The sequence below is a fragment of the Neolamprologus multifasciatus genome, chromosome 12, assembly GCF_963576455.1.
Source record: "Neolamprologus multifasciatus chromosome 12, fNeoMul1.2, whole genome shotgun sequence".
NCBI lineage: Eukaryota > Metazoa > Chordata > Actinopteri > Cichliformes > Cichlidae > Neolamprologus > Neolamprologus multifasciatus.
Window position 1 is genome coordinate 7,852,785 of NC_140450.1, and position 20,359 is coordinate 7,873,143.

The 20,359-nt window shown below is 39.6% G+C and overlaps 1 protein-coding gene across 1 annotated transcript; it reads right to left on the bottom strand.

Annotated features, from left to right (window-relative positions):
* Positions 1 to 236: 236 nt before the first annotated feature.
* On the bottom strand, positions 237 to 20,299 carry scarf2 (scavenger receptor class F, member 2). The gene is made up of 11 exons (XM_085180246.1): positions 18,699 to 20,299; positions 16,147 to 16,205; positions 15,951 to 16,052; positions 14,478 to 14,997; positions 13,803 to 14,021; positions 13,462 to 13,590; positions 13,015 to 13,118; positions 11,743 to 11,857; positions 11,346 to 11,443; positions 5,376 to 5,531; positions 237 to 4,797 (listed from the first exon to the last, which is right to left on the bottom strand). The coding sequence occupies exons 1-11, from the start codon at positions 18,806 to 18,808 to the stop codon at positions 3,641 to 3,643; spliced, it is 2,769 nt and encodes a 922-aa protein (XP_085036372.1). The 5' UTR covers positions 18,809 to 20,299; the 3' UTR covers positions 237 to 3,640.
* Positions 20,300 to 20,359: the final 60 nt, after the last annotated feature.

Genomic DNA, 20,359 nt, shown 5'->3' on the forward strand with positions numbered 1-20,359 from the left:
GTACTGTGTAGCCTAACAGCTGAGACTTAAAAGAATGGATAAAATAAAAGTGGATCTGTTAAGGAGAATACAGTACATGATGTATTACAAAATGTATACTTCTTTACCTTGTTGTTTTTCTAGTGGACTGTACACTGGAATCAGGCAATAGAAAAAGAAGCCAATAGGAGGTCATGATCCCATTAAAATGTCCAGGAGATGCAAAACGGTATACAATGATTGTCACAGGAAACTGATTCAATGAGGACTGTTTTTAAAGCTCTCTATAGCTACATGTATTGCTTTTTTATTCCAAAGAAGTAAATGAGGAAAAACCAACCAAATAACCATACACAAATGAAAAACAAATCAAAACTGCTATGAAAGAACCACAAAAGACAAAATACACCTTACAGTCAGTAATGTTTTCTGCAGCTTTTCAGGCCCTTTTCTACAAAAATGTTCTGTAAGCCAAAAAAAAAAAAAGCACAGACCAGTCAGATAAAAATGGCCATTTCCTAATTACACAACATTATGGTCAAAAGTATATGGAATTGCTTCAGGAGTGGTATTATAGTACGACTGTACAACCCTTTTTGTATGAGTTAGTTTTTTTGCAGGCAATAATAACAAATGGAAGGAACACAAAGGTTACAAGGTTCTTCTGCAGCTATCAATGCCATATAATTACACTCTGCGTCATGCAGTTAAGTTTCACATAAACATAACATCAACAGAGAACAATTACAAAGCCAATGTAAACTTGACCGGAGGAAAGCACTCATACTCCAAGTTTGCTTCAGAGCCCAAACTAAGCAACAAAAGAAAACAAAAAAAGAGAATGCAACATAAAAGTAAATTCAATGATGTCAAGGAAAACATATAGGCACTGAAAAGGTCATATAAGCACAGCTTACAAAGATAATAAAATTTACACAATGTATACAATGTTGAAAAAACAAATCACCAGAGAAATATGTTGTACCTTGATAAAAAACACAAAACAGCAATATTTGGTTCACGAAATTAGCCGAGGGTGCGATGTGGACTTTTCAGACGGAAACACGCCATGGCACGTTGGTATAACTTTCTGCTTATTTTAATCCATTATCCATTATTTATAGCTCACATTGTGACAGTTATTTTCACGTGTGTATCTTGAAGAAAAATTGAATTTTTCCAGTTTGAGTATTTCACTGCAATACCATTTTTTGTGTATGTATTTTAGGATCAGCAGTTAAAATAGAGACTGGCAATAACATTAGGCAAAAATAGCTTTTTTCACTTAAACCGATCCACAGTTGTGGCAAATTATAAGACCCGAGTACCATCTAGTCTTACAGTCTACACCTTTTTATTTTAGCATGGTTCTGATAGCTTAAGATAATCTGATCCTTTAAGGTAGAAAAGATCTTAGTCAAGATTTAGTTCCAGAAAGTACCCAGGTGGCATAACACAACGTAATTTGAAATGAAAATACCTTTGACGCGATATCAACCTCACTTTTTGACTAAACTGAAAGTACACAGAGACACATGGCAGACTTCTTCTGAAGTCTGATCTGTAAAGAATGCCACTAGTGGTGAATATTGGAACAAAACTATATTTTACTTCTGATTAATAGGAGGATAGCATATAATGGTATGCTTTTTTTAAAATAAAGCATACAAAACTAAAAATGATTCTCCATCACACAGAAAGTGAATTCAAAGTGAATAATAAGCATGAAATAAAATGAGGTGTGCTTTGGGGTTTCATTTTTGGTTTAGTGGTTTAGCAGATTGAATAAAACATACAGTAAGAGCACATTATGTTGGCTTGGGTTAAGCAGAAGTATGGAAAAGCCATGTATATGAAATAGCTGAACAAAGGAGAGCAAAAGGCTGAAAATCCCTAAATACTTTATTTCTGTACGGAACAAGGAAGCAGTAATAACGCTCAAAGCGGAATTAAATCTGTCTCATAAGTACGGATAATTTCGTTAGATGATTCTAAATGTAGTATTTCACGTGTACCTGTGTGTCAAAATTTCAAATTTAGATGTGAAGAATAACATCGTTAAAAGCTTGGAGAGTAAAATGTTATAATTTAAGATAAACTTTCTTTTGCTAGAGATGCTGTTCTGCAGCAAACACAGCATAAATTAAAGTGTTTCTTTTAAGAATCAACATCAAATAGACCCTTATCTAAAATACATAAAAGAGATGAGGATTATATCCTAAACTAATTCAGGTGCAGATCTGTATTTCTGTGTGCTGGTACATCTAATTGGGGGGGGGGGGGGGGGGGGGGGGGGGAAGAGTAGCTTGGTATACTCTGAGGACCAGTTTTTGGTTATTTTTAGTACCTTTAGTACCTGTGGAGAACATATATAGAATAGCTATTTTTCTGACACCTGGATGGCAAATTAGTTATCTAACCTCAACAACAATTCATATTCAATTTGTAAGTATATCTGCAGGCAAATATGAGGCGGTCAAACAGTAAAATAGGCCGGAGACATTATATCAATTTAATCCAATCACGCTAAGTCTGTGGCTGCAAGGTCACGTAGGAAAAATGTGTTTTTGCCTAATTCAGTACCCCAGTCATGAAATTATGCAAATTAAATTTTGGATAACCTGAAGTCCTAACACGAAGTTTTGTGTCACACTATAGGTGTGTCCAAGTTCAGTGGCCATGTTCTTGGAAGGATGTAAAACCTTATTTTTGATTATGTTATGACTTCACTTCCTGTTTGAAAATTCTGATTGACTGCAATAAACAGGCACTGAAAAAATCTCACGACTTTTGGTGTATAGTTATCTCTACGCACGTTGCTGAAGGTAGGAAAAAACTGAAAAAATATTAATAAAGCGCAGTTTTTCAAAAGGGGGTCTCAAGTCCATGGAACTCTTTTGGTTTTAATAAATCAAATGAAAACTCATTGCCCAATTTTAAAGCCTTTTTTAAAAAATACCACATGACAGATAATGATGACACCATGCTCTGAAGACAACCCAATCCCAAGAACTTCAACTATACCTTTTTAAGAGAAAAAAAAAATGGGGATGTACTTTAAAGGTTAAATCTTGCAGTTTGACCAGCTGGTGGTCCTAGAGTGTTTATTCACTGAGATGAAACTTTGAATGGGGACAATTCTCTGCCCTTTTGTACAGAGTTAAATTTTTCAAAACGTTTTATGATACAGTGTAAGGGTTGCCATACAAGCCAGTGGTAAAACTGAAAGAAAAAAAATCTTATGGATGTTTATGGATGTCTAAGCATATAAGCAAAGTATAGTGGTGGACATAGTGCAGAGTAAAAGAAATGAATGAACTTTGGATTATGCTTTTGCACCACTGTTCTCACAGTTGTGTCCAGTTTAGGCACAAGTTGTGGTGTGAGGTTGATATATAGTTGTTACTTTTTAAAAAAACGACTCCTGAAACGTAATACAATGATGTATATAGGTCATTATAATACACCTTACCAATATGACTCAACTGTTCCTCTTGATTTAAAGCACTTCTTATTCTTGACTGGTCCTGGATTCGCCCTAAACTCTAACAGTAAAATTACAATTCCTTGACCAAAAAACTATGTTGTGGTTAAACTTCCAACAAATTTTAGTCTTTTGCAAATCCATCATAAACTTTGTGCAATTTGTAGTTCAAAACACTTATTTCACAACCTGTGGTGGCATAATAGCTGTCTTTTGCTGTGGTGTTTTACTTTCAGATGTATCCAAAGTACCTTCCTTTCCTTTCTTCCTGGGTGGTTTTTTTATGGGAGTCTTCTTTGGTGTAGGATCCAGTGGGTCCCCTGTCCTGGAGCCGTTCAAGTCCTGCTTTTCCGGGCTCTTGGCTTCAGGGGTCCCAAGGTTGGTTTTTACAGGTGCCACCATTTTCTGTAGGCTACTTGAGGTGGGCAGCTGGGGTTTGGTGGAGCCTTGCTCAATCTGGCTCAATCCAGTGGAGCTGGTTCTTTTGGCTTTCTGTGGAGGTGTGGGCTTCTCCCGGTTTGCCCTTGGTGTGGAGAGACCATTGGTCTTTGTCAGCCCTGTTCCCTCATTCCTGTTGATGCTTTGGGTTTTTTCCTTGAGCTGAGCGGCAAGCAGCGTAGCAGCCTCTGAGTTCATATGAGGATGGATGACCTTTGGGCTCTTGGGTGGCTCCTTAGGGGTCTGCTTTGAACTATCAACACTTTTCTTTTCAGGTGAGGAGCAGTGAAAATTACTTATCTTCTTGAGGGCACTCTGAACAACACCATTGATGTGCTCCATGTGACTGCCGTGCTCATCCCCAGACTTTTTACCTCGCAGAGGTTTGTGTTTTTTAGGGGAGCCACTGGCATCTGCCTCCTGCCCCTCCTGTATCTTCTGTCGGTCATGATGCTTTTCCTTTATTCTTTGCCACTCTTCACTCTTAGATGAGCCATCACTTGAACTTCTCTTTTTCTCCTTTGACACTGCAAGTGCCTTAATTCCCCCCTGCTGCTCAGGCTGGGGAGACCCTGTGGTATTCCCGTGTATCCACGACACCTTGGGTTTAGTGGATGGGTCTGGTGGCCGTGGTTTGGGCTTGCCAGGTGAAGGCGGTGGCTTTCCATTGCGCTTGGCCTCTAATATAGGAGTGCCATCTCTATCCTTGCCACTGTTCTCATCCTCCTTCGACTGCTTGGAGAGGCGAGCGACCAAGGCATACTGTGGCTCACTGCCTTCTGTTTTGGTTACACTTGTGTCTTTCAGGGAGGTGTATTCACCAGCGTCATCTTCATCAGGGACAGATTCTGGCTTCTCTGCTGCAGGGCTGGGGCTCCGCTTGTCATTCATGGATTCTGTGGATCATTGGCAGATCAAGAGATGCTACTCAAAAATGGTGTTTGTTTATTTCAATCCTGATTATACGTGCTGTTGCAGCATTACATATGATCTGATATGTGATATGATCACTACGCTTACTGCATGTTTGCTGTTGTTCAGTTATACTGAAAATAACTGGGTCAATAACTGGGTCAATTTGGCAACTTGATGATCTTACTCAAAATCCATTTTTGTAAAGAGACCCACATCAAAGAGAAACAGACTAAAATTGGCTAAAGCATCATTTGCAATTTCATAGTTCAAGATTAGAAACTGATGGAATGGGTGTTTTCCACCAAACTTTAAGGATTTAGTCACTGTTTGGATGTGTGCAATATGCTGACTTGGCCATTCCATTTCCTGTTTATGCCCTTCTTGTTCTCAAAGAAGAATCTAAATTTAAATGGCATAAATGCCAACTATTATGTAGCTATTAGAGAAGTGAGTGAGTCACTGGATAGTCACATTGGGGAATATGATTATCTCGCATGTGTGTCCATACAAGATAGCTGAACTGGTTTTTTTTGTTGTTTTTTTTTACATGATTACTCACCTTCATGCGGAACACAGTAAACTGGCCCCTCATCTCCGCTCTCAAAAGAAGAGAAGGACCCCTGGGATGACCAGGAGGAGGGGGAGTGCTGTTCAGCCACAGAGGGGGGCTCAATGAAGCTGCAGTTGAAGGTGTTCTCTGGGTCATGGTGGGCTACTGAGAACAAAAAACAAATGCAAAAGTCAAAAGGTCAGTCAGAGGGTTTTTTTTACTGTGTTACAGGACAAACAATCTGCTCTTACTCAGTCTCACAGCAAAGTTGTAGAAAGCATTGGTTTAACTAAATCTGTAGAAAAATAGGTTTTACATGTGAGCTAACAAAGACTCTGACACTATGAGTTTCTAAACGTAAATGGTGATATTTTCATACCCATTCATAATTTATTAGCTGGAGCTGAATTCCCACAGCTGACGACATTCAGATTTTCTTTAGAGTTTGCTTGGAAAATCTTAACCAACAAACAACATTCTTTATAATATACAGTATACTAATAAAGAGCTGAATGGTAAGATAAAACGCTGCAATGTTATGTGGTTGCTTACAGTCTCTGCTGGGCTTTTCTAGTATTTTGTGGGTTCAGCAAAATGAACCACAAATGGGTTCTCCATCGTCATCTTCCACTGAGTCCTCTCCCTAACAATAAGTAGGTCAAGTCATGTTTCCCTCTCACAATCTCCCTTTCGCTCTCTCATTCTTCTGTCCTCAGACACTACAGCATTCTGCTAACCCTTCAGTCTCAGGACAGCTGCGCTTTCTGAAGGGTACTTAGGCTTAATCTTCCCATCTGGTGTGAACCGGACTAAACCGTACCGGGTGTTAACTTGCATGACCGGCCACATCAGATGCTCCTGTTTATATTCCTGATGACACATGGGTCCATGCGTTTGTTTAGACCTTAGATAAACCATCTATGGAAGGAATCCCCTAACTACCAGTACACTGGCCAAGACTGGCCTAAAACGATTTGCTAGTTTAAGAGATCTACAGCTAGATTTTTGCAGCCTGACTTGCAGAAATGTATCTCTCTATATTCTTGCTGCATTTGTATTAGTGTTTGATATGGATGCACTTTTAAAATGTTACAAAAGAAGAAAATCCAGCAGATTATCTGCTTAGATGCTGTTTTTATATTCTCCCATTATAGCAAACAAGTCTGGTTTACCTGCCACCCTAAACCAGTCTGAAGTTTATTCTCTTGCCTCCCATGTGAATCAATGTGGCTCACACCATGTGACTTTCTGTTGAGCCTTTTGTGCTTTCAACCCTTTCTCCAAAAACAACATGATTGAGTCATGTTTTCCCCTTTAGTTTGCTGGGTTTTATCTAAATTTCTAGTTTCTAATTTAATTTTACGTTGCCCCTTTCAATCTGTTTTGAAAGTCAAGGTTTTGCCTTAGATATATGACTCACTTGGTTATTTTTACATTGATCTAAAATGGTTCCTTAAAGGTTTCCTTCTTTCATCAAAACAAGAAGTCTAACTCCCTGAACAAAATATTTGATTTTGGGGTTCTATTGTCTTGTTTTATGCACTGAGGGGTGAATGTCAAAACAGTTGCAACATGTCTGTCTCAACTACTTGTATATATAAAGAGGTCACAAGATAGTATTTTTAAACACAGAGGACTTACATTTCCATTATCATTTTAAGATATCCCCATAACAATCTGCTATCTCTATATTTTATATTAATTTATTTATAAAAATAAATCTGAAGCCAGAATGGAACTTCAATGTAAGATCGAAAACTATTTATGCTTAAGTAAATATTTGAATTATAGAGGAAAAAAAGCTATTGTATATGTCTTTTCCACCACTTGTGCAGGGTCCTCACAGTGTAGCAACAGGCAGACAGGCACAGACTGAAGGACAAAGGAATGTAGAATGGCAAAGATTTCAGTCATGTTAGTCAGCAATCTAACACATGGGCATTTTGCAAGTGATGTATGCAGCGATGAACAACTGCTGTCCTTAAAAATTGCTTGGTCCAGACTGTGAGTCTAGTAAGGAAGATCGCTATGCTGACTAGACGCCACTGTGATCCCTCTGTGCATGAAGGCCAACACACAACAGGGTATTATTGACCCATCTCCACAACAGAACTCCACCACCACAGTTGCTCAGTAGGGTGGTGGAAGTCTAGAGGATACAACAAGAAAGTTGATAGATCAAACACCTGGTCCATCTCTAGAAAACTGTGCACTGAATAATAATATGATTCACCAGTAATAACAGTAAATACTTCAGCCTAAAACAGCATGGACCCATGTTGCAATGTTGCATGTAAATTCTCATATACAGAGCCAGCGTACAGCCTACAGCCATTTGGACACTTCTGTTTTAAAAGAATGAATATATACAGCTAGGGATGGGTACCATCATGGCACCGGTTCTGATATAAACGGTAGTAACCAGACCGAAAAGCAGCGCACATTTCGGTGCTTTATTTCGGTGCTTTTTTTTCCTGAGATGTGATACACTTTGAATTCTAGCCAATCATTTTACGTTTCCGGGGATAGTAGGCGGGTCCAGGTACGTACGTTCTTTTAGAGCAGAGCTACAGGTTAAAAATGCCCAAGGTGAAGCGGTCAAAAGTCTTGCTGTACTTCACAGCAAAAGATGCAAACTCAGCAGCCTGCAACAAGTGCTTTAAGGTGATACTGTGGAAAGGAGGTAACACCTGAAATCCGATGAAACACCTGGCGACGCATAGCGTTTTTTTTAAAAGCCGAAAAATGCGCCGTATTTGATAGCTTGCTGCGAGACCTCACATTGAGCGCATCTACTGCAGGTGTGGTGCCTGTTATCGGACGAAGAGTTAGCAACATCCCCCAAAAAGCTGAAGAGTAGAGTCCTGGCCCCTAGCCCTGCCAGTGTAGCAGAAATGATGAGGATGATGATGGCAGCAGCAGCCGTTCTTCTCTGCGTGAGTAGCTTAATGTTGTTCGTGTATAATTTACGTTGAGTAGGCTAACCACGTTATTACATTAATGCATGTAAGGTGAACTAGCAAACATCATCATAGCTACATGCGGCTGTCTTCTTGTTTGATGGCAGATACTCCCTTCACCCTGGCCAAAAAGGCTAAAATGACCAAATAAAAAGTGGGAAACAGTTAAACATGAGAGGTTTTTGGACAAAGTTTTTGTTTTTTCCATTGTTTAAGCTGCTTCCAGCCAAGAGTGATACCATATATGCCCTATAGCTGCAGTAAAGGCTAACATTGTTATCTTTTTACAAAAAAAACAGCTGAACATGAGAGGTTTTTGGACCAATTTTGTGTTCTCCATTCTTTAAGCACCGGTTTGAGCACCGTTTAAGCACCGGCACCGTTTCAAAAGTACCGGTTTGGCACCGGTATCAGATAAAACCTAAACGATACCCATCCCTATATACAGCAGTATAACAGTAACTGTGTCATTCTAGTAAAAGCCAAAGTGTGACTTTGAGAAAATATTCGGACTTTTTGATTAGATAACTCCCAACTACACTGTGAGTATTGCAGCAAGCACATTTGCAATACCAGCCAAACTTTACCCGGATAAATAAAGAAGAAAAAAAGCAGCTGGTCTTAGCATCCGTCCATGAGGAAGCGTTTGGATATAGAGGAGGCAAGGAATGCCAGACATACACGAATGTGCAGGGTGTGGAGTAAATATGCTTAGAAAGGAATGTTAAAATGCAAGCTAACAGCATTAGTTTCACCAAGAGGGAAATAGGTGACAGTGTGTTTATATAGGGTTTTTTTATTGAATCTAACTTTGCTAGGACTAAATGCTGTCCTTTAATTCATCCCTGACTTCTAAAATGTAGGTCCCATGCTGATAAATATTGCATTTTTCAATTTCAGGAAAATAAAGACAAATTGATTTTCAAAAAGTCTTATATTAAAAAAAGCAGGCATGTGGAGGCATAATGTAAAAAAAATTTCATTTAGGGTACTGTGGTTCAACTTCCATGTGTTTCCAGATGTTTATTTAGCTTAATTTTCATTGATTGTTTATTATTGTTTATAAACATACCATTTCAAAACATTGACCACATTAGATATTTCTCCACCATGTTCTGCTTTATCAGACCATTACATTTGACTGATAGGACAGCAAGAACTCAAATGGCAAATATAGGCTGACTATAAACATTTTTAAATACTACAAACAAACTGAAAATTGAATTTAGTTTCATGGGAACTTAATTTTTAGGTGAGAGTCAACACCCCAGCCCCCATCTCCCCTACCCCTGTTTTATTATCATTTGGTCTTACCACATCTGTTGCCACTGACCCTGATGTGGATAAATCACACTTCTGACACTAGCTGGGGTAAATTCGACCACTTCCTGTTTCCAGCCCTATGGCCCCCCTCTGGAATGTGTGTTTGTGTGTTCTGTGTGCAAGACTGTGCGGCTTCAGTCGGAGCTGGAGTTTCTAAATGTTGGCAAACCATGCTTCTGTGAGTAGCACAAATGCAAGCAGGGTAGCAAAGATTTATGCAGGACAAATGAAGGAGAAGATGAAGGGTGGTATGAGGGTCTGCCTTCAAGTCTGACTGCAACATTTTTCACATTTACTGTCTAAAACTGTTGAAACTTTAGTTTTTCAAGGCCTAAAAATAGATTTTTCTTTACTTGCATTCTTAAGAAATCCTTTTACCTACATGATTTGCACTTACTCACAAACAAGCATTAATGTCCCATAAGATGACACAGACAACACAGTCCATGTGTTGTATTTTCAAATGAGGCATAATGTGGACAGATTATAGTTTAAATAATCAGTTGGAAAAATGAGAAAGCACATGCTGCTCAGACTTGGAAAAGAAACCAGGTCATTATGATTTAACCCCTTATGCACTACACTGACTTCAAAAACACATTTTAAAGCATCTGTCTTTTTCAGAAAACACAAATCAAAGTAAGGTTGGGAACATCTGTGTCACTGATCAGCCATATATGCTTTTAGTCTGCAAAATGTTACAAAATACAGAGAGATGATTGGATTGACAGATTAATTAATCATTTCAGAATCAGAAAATGTCAGGATAAGTCAGTGTCTTGAAAATATTGGAAATTCCATTTAACAGCGCAGCAAACATTGCTTCTGCTGTCTGATATGATGCAAAAATTAATGTATTTATTGCATAGGTAATGGGAAATGATTTGATAACAAACCTTAGTGTTTTAAAATTTAAACAACTCTAAATCCGAAGCAAAAATAGCCATAATACGTCGACTAGTCTGACGTCTGTAGAAAAGCAAAACAAAAAATGAAAAAAAAACCCCCAAAGACTGGGGTCACAAACACATCTGTCACACACCACGAGACCTCCACATGGAGCAGCAGAACTACAGCGTCCACCCAAACAGTGCAGCCTTTGATAGCTCGTCACTCACCACCACGTGGGGCCCCCAACAACCACTGGCTTTCTTTTTAATAACACAGCCTCCTCCTCAGCACAAGAAAAAATATTCTTGTGAAGAAGATGATGGAAAAGAGTAAAGAAAATAGGGAGAAAAAAGCCCAAGTTTAGGGTCGTAATAATATGAACACATGGCATTTGGCAGTGCCAAGAATAATAATGGGCTCTAAAACCAGTGCATTCTTTTCAAATGAAACCTCATACTCGCCTGGCAGCTACCATACACTTTTCAACCCTATTCATCTTCTAGGCAGCAGCCTAAGGTAGCACTGAAAGAAAATGCTTACACTGATTGACAGACATTAGCGTCATTGTCTACATGACGTTAAAATTAAAAACATTTGAAAGCACTGATAGCCACTAAAACACAGCTTTTATACCATCTACGTATACTGCTTACACAGAATATCATTACATTCACTGGCTTTTACTGAATCTAATAAAAATACACATTTTAGCAGACTGTGCAAGAATCAAAGACAAAGATTACAGAGAATACAGAAGCTTCTGGTAGCACTGTGGTGGTATATGAGAAATAGTTTTCGGGCTCACCGACTACTTTGGGCAGTTTCTGTCTCTTCAGTGGAATACGGGGAAGTTTAGTGCTGATTCTGCTGAATCGTCCACACAAGATCCGTTTGGCTTTTTTGCTGTTGAAAAGGGATGACGCCATGGAAATCCAAATGAATCATTCAAACTAGGCATTTTAAACCTGGCCCTCTGCCTCTTTTGAGGGCTCAGGGACTGCTCATATTGCTATTCACAATATAATGTCAATATATAAAAGCTCTTGAAATACAATTTATGTGCATTTATTAATTTAACAACCTGTGAGAAAAGGGACAAAGAAAATATTTTTCTCTGTTTTTATAACCAGGGCAGGCCTCCTAATAGAAACCCAAGCCCCTAATGTGGACCGCTGAGGTGAAGGCACCTATCTGTCACTCACTTGTGGTTGTCTTTGTGCCGACAGAGGCAGCAGCAGCACAGCAGTGAGAGGAGGACAATCAGTAAAAACGAGACCAAGGTCCCAGCTGCAATCACACCCATCCGCTGGTTGGGCTCTGAAAGACAAAATGCAGGGAATGGTGGGTGTGCCACAATGTGTTGGTGAAGTCTGAATGCCAGTTTCAACAAATAGCTCTCTCAGTCATAGCTAAAACAAAAAAGCGTGGCATGTAGGACATTATTACGAATTAATATGAAATCGCATTGAAGATACCATAATATAGCGTTTAACTCGTGTATTTATTAATCTGGCAGATTTGACAATAACTGTAGATTATAGCGCAGCCCCCTTTAAGAACAATTGGGTTTTTATTGTTGATTTTCTGCAATTAGCTTTCTCCTCTCACACCCTCTTTGTTATAGACCCTTCATCATAACTCAAAGATTTATTAGCATTCCTCCCATTTGAAGTTTGATACACCCCAAAGACAATCAGTGGTGTATTATACAGTTATGGACAACATTTAGTATTGGGAAAGAGAGACAAGCACCAGAAGAGAAGTAACACATAGGAGTAAAAAAGCAGTGAGCCTCGAGTTTTACGCTGTCACATACATCTCTGGTTGTTGGGTGGTCTGTCCTTGACATGTTGTCACCCTCAATTTGGAATGGAGTTGAAGTAAAAGTAGCAAAGGGTTAGTTTATCACTGACCAACTTGCCACCACCCATCATGTTCACTAGCCAAAATTCATGCAGTCTTTGTGTGTGATATTCTCCACGTCTGCCTCCAATAATCTCTTTCCAAACAGTATTTTTTCTCTATTCTCTGTATCCATTCCAGTTTCTCATTTTTCTTTCCTTTCCTCTATCCCTTTCTTTTTTTTCTTCCTTCCTTTCTGTCTTCTGCGGCTGGACAGGAACAGAGCCAACAAACACAACCATAAAAAGGACACCGGTCTAGGTCTGGAAACACAATCAAGGCCCTTTGGTGTCCCACTACACACACTGACCTAAATAGATGTATTTGTTGCTACTCAGCATATACAGCCAACTATTAGAAATTTAATATGCAGGCAGTATTGCTGGCATGTAATTTACAGATAAACAGTTCAGAGCATTTGAATTCTTTTGGTGTGTACAGTATAAAGTAAGAAATGTCTGTTCAAGTTAGGAGAATAAAAAAAAGCCCCACTAGTTTCTGACATACTCGCTAACCGCAACACATCAGTTAGCTCTTAAAAAAACTAAAAGTACAAATAAAGATTTTCTTACGGAGATAGCAAGCACCAGACACAGGATCACAGTTCTTGTCATGGCAAGAGCATGTCTGGTTACAGTTGATTCCATACTGGCCAGTTGGACAGGTCATATTGCAGCTTGACAACAGAGAAGAGACAGAAAACATCTGCTTAATGTTGAGTCTGAGTAACCAGTATGTTACATGGAACAAAAGAAGAAAGAAGGGGATAACTGGGATTAGCTCCATATTCCAATCGTTTCTGCTGTGTTTGAGAGAATTTTGCTTTTTTTGTTCCTAAGTTTTATTTCATTAGTTTAAACACATGCATCAAAACACAAACTCAACCTTTTAAGTCCCCAGATATATAAATGTGCTACAAACATTATATAACCACATTCAACCCTTTGCCACTGCATAATGTACAGCTGTCAATGGTATAAACAAGGCTGTTTTTATCTTTGAGGTGTCGTTTAACTTACTATGTGCCATAAAACCCGGGGTCACAGAGGCACTCTCCGGTAACAACATGACAGATGCCATTAAAACAATGACTGCAGTTGTTTTCACAGTTCTCGCCATATGTGCCATTGGGGCAGCGCACCTCACACCTATCACACACAGAAAGAATGTCTTGATTACACATAATGTAATTTTAAAGCTTAGAAGTATGAGTCATGGTCATTACCACAGTGCCAGAAATAGTCTCGTAATAGCTAGTAGTTAAATATTTAAAAGGAATACTAAACAACAAAACAGCATGCTCTTTTCTTTACACATTTGCATGTGCGCACATGCGTGTGTGTGCGTTTTATTTTTTTACCTGTCCCCAATCCAGCCAGGGTTACAGTGCGGACACTTGCCATAGCTGGGCTCACAGTGGTGACCATCTTTACACGTAGGACACACTTCCTGGCAGTTTTCACCAAAAAAGCCCTTGGCGCAGACCTGATCACACCGAGTCCCATTCCATCCTCTCTCACATGTAATACAGCTTCCTCCTGTCACTTTACAGGGCTGCTGGCCTTTGCAGTGCCCACACCTGGTGGCAGCCAATGAAACACAGTTTTTTTTTTTGTCTCCTCTTATCTAAATGTAATGAGACAGCTCAGTGATCAAAATCTTCATGAAACCAGCTGTATTAGTTTGCTTTAGATTCCTGCTCTAATCATTTGAAGGCGATAAACACTGAACCGTAGCAGTACTTGAAGCAATTGTACTGCACGTTTCTTGTGTTGTGACAATGATTGTGGGACAATGTGAATACCATTACCTCCTGAATACCAATTTCCATTGAATCTCGCTTGGGCATTGTTCCATTAAATTAGATAGACATGTTTAGATTTAAGATATTAAATCCTCTAAAACCCACAGACCTGCAATATCACATGGACCAGGCATGGAATTCAACATTATGCATCTGAAAAGCTCAGAATTTCCTGTTTAAATAATGGTACACTGCTTTCTGCCTACTTTTAAAAAATATATATAATCCCACCTGATCCTGCAGTTTTGACCATAAAATCCAGCAGGACATGGCTCCCTGCAGAACTTCCCACGGTACCCAGGCAGACAGGTACATGAACCGTCAGCCTGGTTACACTTGCCATAGAGGCACTGGCAGTTTCGCTCACAGCGTGGACCCCAAAGCCTCTCCCTGCACTGGCAGCGTCCCGAGAACTGGTCGCATGGTGAATTGTTACAGTTACACTGGAGTGCACAGTTCCTCCCAGTCCAGCCAGGGTTGCACAAGCATCGCCCTGTCATCACATCACAGATTGAATTGATGCTGCAGTAGCAGTTGTTGTTGCACTGAGGACCCCAGAAGCCAGGATAGCATGTGCATTTTCCTGTTTCTTGGTCACACTTGCCCTTCTGGCAAAGACAAACATTCTCGCATTTAGGTCCCCAGCGATTGTGGTTGCAGGTGCACTCGCCGGTCAAATCATCGCACTGGCCATTGGGGTAACAGTGACATTCTCCCTTGCAGTCTGGTCCCCAGTACTCTGCAGGGCATTCTGTTAAAAGACAATGTAATCAGGAAAAGTTCTTACAGAGTCTAAGACTACAAATACTAGTAAAACTGGAAGGTTGTACTTAGGCGCAGTAGTGCTTTGAGCTACAAACACTGACATTGGAACTTTGTGTAAAAGCATGTTATGATAACTAATGTTACATGCCAGGAGATGTGGCTTTGCTTTTGGTGTTCTTTTTATCTTTCAGGTGTCAAGCCTCCACCTATTGGCCAGTTCAAAGTTGATTGGCATGTGTCTATTGGCTGGTCTGGGCACAGTTGGCCAATCACTCTCCGAGGATCACTACAAATGAGCAGCTCCCTGGCCAGCTGGTGGCTGCTGGCTTCGGCTTTATGACAAACATTTGCGAACAGGCTTCTTTGTATTGTATGTGGTGGGAGGCTGGACAGGTAAGCTGGGGTACCCTATACACTGGTTGCAGGTTTTAATCTGTTAGTCACACTAGGTTATGCGGTGGATGCCACTCTTGTATGTTTTCACTGACCTTTTGTCGAGTAGCTAGGTAGGCCTTTTGTTTTGCATTTTTCGTTTCAGTTAGGCCCTAGAAGCTATCGACCTCTTTTTGTTTTATTAATTTCTTTGATTTGGATCAACTGCCCAGTCCTCCCCCCCCCCCCACCTCTTTTCTTTTGTAACACTAATTTGAGAGAAATATAAGAACTAGCTGATGCATAAAGAATGCCATTTATTATACATGTATTTGGTCATTTGGTCATCATCCAAAATCTTGAAGGTACATGAATTCTGAATACCTGTTTTTTTGGACTAGCCTTTGCCAACTTTTTAAGATATTTGTTGTGTCAATAAGCAATATGTTGAAAAACTGACTGCCGAGAGTACTATACTGGAACATTTATATTTAACATGTACAATGTATTTGCTTAATACCAGGAATGACACAAAATGAAAAATAAAGTGAGAAAAAAAATTCTTACTGGTGTTACAGCTAGCTCCAAAGTATCCATGACGACAGCGACATTCATTTGGCCTGACACACACCTCATTGTCCTTGCAGGTGAAGTTGCCTTCACAGAGGGCTGAGGTGAAAAGTATAGGCCATATTATTGTATTGGTGTGCACAATGAGCCATATGACATACTGCCAAATGTTAGCTGTAAGTGTGGTACATACGTGTCAGACATTCAGTTCCTAGCTGCCCCCATCCACTGCAGCACACTGGTGTTGATGATCTGGGGGGGGGGGGGGGGGGTCAGAATGAAAGGGGGGAAAGATGAAGCACTTTATTAACATAAAGTAAAACAAATATATCAAGTGACAACATTCACACAAAGTTCCTGCTTCTTTGGCTTTGTGCTTCTTACTGATGCAGCTGTTGCCAAATTCCACAAATGCAAGCATGGCACCATGCATTACACATATGCTTAGCACATTGTTGTATAATTACCTCAATATGGTTCATTCCAATTTCTACGAGACACATACACTCAAAAGCTACTAGCTCTGGAAGCTCTACAGGCTTTTCCGCCTCCCCCAGCCTGTGATGCAGTGTGAATATTCAGAGGCAAAGTTTTGCAGACAAGTATCGGGCCTAACAGGAAAGAACGGCTGCATGTCCTCTTCCTCCCATGCCGATGACCTCTGTGGGGCCCCTGCAACACGTCAGCTTGCCCTAAATTGTTTGAAGATGGCAGTTTGTGTTCAGTTGATGGGAAGGGAGTAGCACAATCCTATGATCCTGCCAAAACCGGCACGTGTTCAAGATCATTGGTCAAACCTCTGAATTACTTGACTTGTATGAAAGGAAATTTTCCAAAGAATCTCTTTTTTTCCTTTTTCATACAGTTTTGTTTAGATGTTTTTTGTTTGTTTGTTTTGTGTTTTGTTTTTTTCAAGTGTGCCACACCAAATTTGGACAAACTGTAATCAACCCTTTATAATTGACCCTTTGTTAACCATTAACATTAATCCAATCCATGCCAGAATGCAGAAGGAGAAATTACCTTCACTGCTTAATGGAATTAATTTGGTCTTTACATGCTGTGTGCCTTTCATTACCACAGAAAGAATGCATGTACTACTTTCACAGACGACCTCAATTGCTGCTTTTTCACTGATTCGAAAAGAAGATTTCTGCATTAGTGCTGAAAACACCACAAAGCCAGAAGCTTTTTGCATTCTCAAAACACTGTTAGGAACACTTGAAGCTAGAAAAAAATGACTATTGAGGGCACCGGCAAATGATTTTAGGATGTATTGCAATTAAAGCCAGATTCAGCAGTTGATTTTCCACTATGAGGAGACATATTGGAAATGCTGACTAGTTGTGATAAATAATGAACTACTTCCCTCTATTCATATGATTCAGGGCTATAAAAGTAGAACAATAAATGAATAGTGTGTGTGTGTGTGTGTGTGTGGGGGGGGGGGGGGGGACAATTTAATGGTGAGTTCAGTGTCATGAATGTTGAAAAGTGCAAAGAGGGGCAAAATATCAACCTTGTAGAGCAATAGAGGTCATGTACAGCATGCTGAAAACTTCATAGAGCATAACAATACTCTAGGCCAGAATGTCCTTTCTGGTAAATGACAACGTTTTGCCCAGTGAGGCAAGATGACAGCACAACTTTAGCTTTTGAAGAGCAGCTGCTGATGACTTTCTTTCTGAGTGCACAGGAAAATACAGTGTGTGGCTTTTCAGATAAGCTATTCCCCCCCACCCCCCCTCTCGCTCTCTTTTTTCAAATAAGCTATTTTTGGTCCGATAACATTTTCAACATAAAAAAAAGTAAGTGATAACTTTTAAGCTCATCCATCCTAAAGTAATCAGCTACAAGTACATGGTTACTTATCACACATTGTTTAGAACATACTGGAAAATGATCCCTGGATTACATTTGCTGTTTCTGGCCTACCACAATTTACACAATTCAAAACATCAGTTCGAGCTTGGATACTGCAGACAGCAATTATGGGCTTGGATGTTTTTCTTTTACACAAGTTACTGAAAGGCTCAGGAAATAACCAAGAAATGCCTTTAGGATCACTTACTTTTGCTTTTATGACAGGATTTTAACCTAAATCCTATCAGTTTTGCGTTTCATTAACTCTTCCAAAATCTGGTTCTTAAAAGTGCATTATCAGCCACACTATTAAATAGTGCCACGAGTGCTGTAAGGGTCTGTAAGAGCGCCCTCTTCAGAGCAACAAAAACATTTCGGTTCCAGATGTAGCACACACATCTGTATAGCTATGCTTTTCTTCAGTGGACTCCTCCTCTTGCTATCTTGCTATGGCTACACTGAACAGGGAGCGCGTTATATGTAAGGGAGAGGGGGTAGTGGGTCGACGTGACATAATACATAAAAAACAAAGTGTTTCTAAGATCTCCTGACCTAAAATACGTATCTTTTAAATACTAAAGACGGCGGATGGCTTCACAAAATATTCGGCGACTTTGGAGGACCACTATTTACGCACAAGGCCACCAATGGAAACGTCAAATTTATAAAGTTACGCATTTTTCCACAAAACAAGAAATAAAAAACACTTTGAATAACTACTTATTTCCCAACTCTAGCGGAACTTTTTTGAAAGAAGTTCCCATCCCCCAGAAAATGGAGAATAAGAAGCAAAAAATGTCATCTTATTGCAAATCTTATTGTACAAGCTGGTTTGCAATAACAACAAATCGAATAGCTCCCATTTTCCCCCTGCATGCTTACCCGGGTACTTTGCACACATTCCTGCCTTTGGGGTTGAGTTCTTGGCTGAAACCGGAGCAGAAGAAAAGACAAACCAACGCAAGAAAAGTAAAAGAGTTCTTTACTTCCATTGTACAAGCAGCAGCATCCTTCTAGACGCCGTATTTACGCCGCATTACCCTCATCCAAAAGTTACGACGGCTGGGTTTCAGTGTTCTTTGCACACTCCAGTTTCTTTAATGCACATAAAACGAAAGCGCATCCCTTTTAAATAGGCTAATAAATCCTTAAGGTGTTTTAAAAAGTCTCGCCACCACCTACGCCATCGAGAAACTTTCCAAAACTGACCAGCGACGGCAGCTCCAACCGCAAAGGAGAAAAAGTCATAAAGCCAAAGTTACAATCGCAGTAGTCTTAGTGAACGTCTTTTCTCCTGTTGTGTTACTTATTTCTTGAAAGAGGTCATAAGCCACATGCCTCCAGACTCAAAATGAATCAAATATTTTTTTCTCTTGCCAAAATGTGTCCTCGGAGCTTCTGGGAATGTGTAGACTGTTGATAATCTTTACAAAAATAAAATTAAAATAAAGCAGAGTGTCACTATGTCGCTTTTGTTCCTCTCGAAGGAGACGCGCTTAATCCTTAACATTGGTCCTCTCTTGCGCTCTCAGGAGTGGCAGAAGGGAAATTCCTGATTTGTTACTCTATCTTTGGCTCAGTGCGCCATGCGTGAGCCACCAAATTTACATAAGCCTGTGCGCAACAGGGTCTGATTGAAGGAAAAGGGTTAAAAAGAAATAAAGAAAAAAAAATATTGTGCTCCGTTCTTAGATTTTAACAAACAGTAGAGGTAATTACCTATATTGATGACATTTAGTGGAAATATTATATTAATTAACAAAAGTTATGTACATAGATCATCTTAGACGTTGACTTATCAGATTTATAAATATAATTTATAGAAGACTACGCATTTTAACCAAACCGTATTTTAAAGTAGTTTTTTTATTTATTTATTTATTTTTTAAATTATTGTGTGAGCCTTTGTGTGGCGGCTTCAGGGGGCAGCAGTGTATTACCCACAACTGAGACAATAGCTCCCCCATCTGTCAACATGAACGTAGTGATGCTGATAGACAGTACCCTGCATTAAATCCTCTAAGTGCGTCGCACGTAAGTTGAACATATCACTTTTGTATGAGTGATTTTGTATCCATGAATTCATTTGAACAAACTGCAGCACAATACGCATTTCACATTCTTGTCTGTATAGCAGTGTCTTCTGTGAACATAATTTTGACTAAGTTGTGTCCTACACATTTACAACATATTGCTTCGTCGAAAAATGGAAAACAACCACTGCTGAAATGATGGAAACGCCCAAATGGATACTAATTTACAGGTGATAAAACAAAGTTTTATCCAAGAAAACTTGAGTAAAGGTCTGACATGATCATGCAATGTGCCCATTTCATAATAAAGCATAATTTTATAATATAATTTGGATAATAACATATGGGTACTATTTATCTATGTATGCAGATGGTGTTGTTGCACGATGCTAGCAGACAGTGCATACATGCAACTACATAACCAAGTGGCTGGCATAGTACATCTGCGCAGTGTATGGCCTTGAAAGTCCCGAGGTCAAAATGGGATACGCCCCCAAGGTTGAAAAAGAA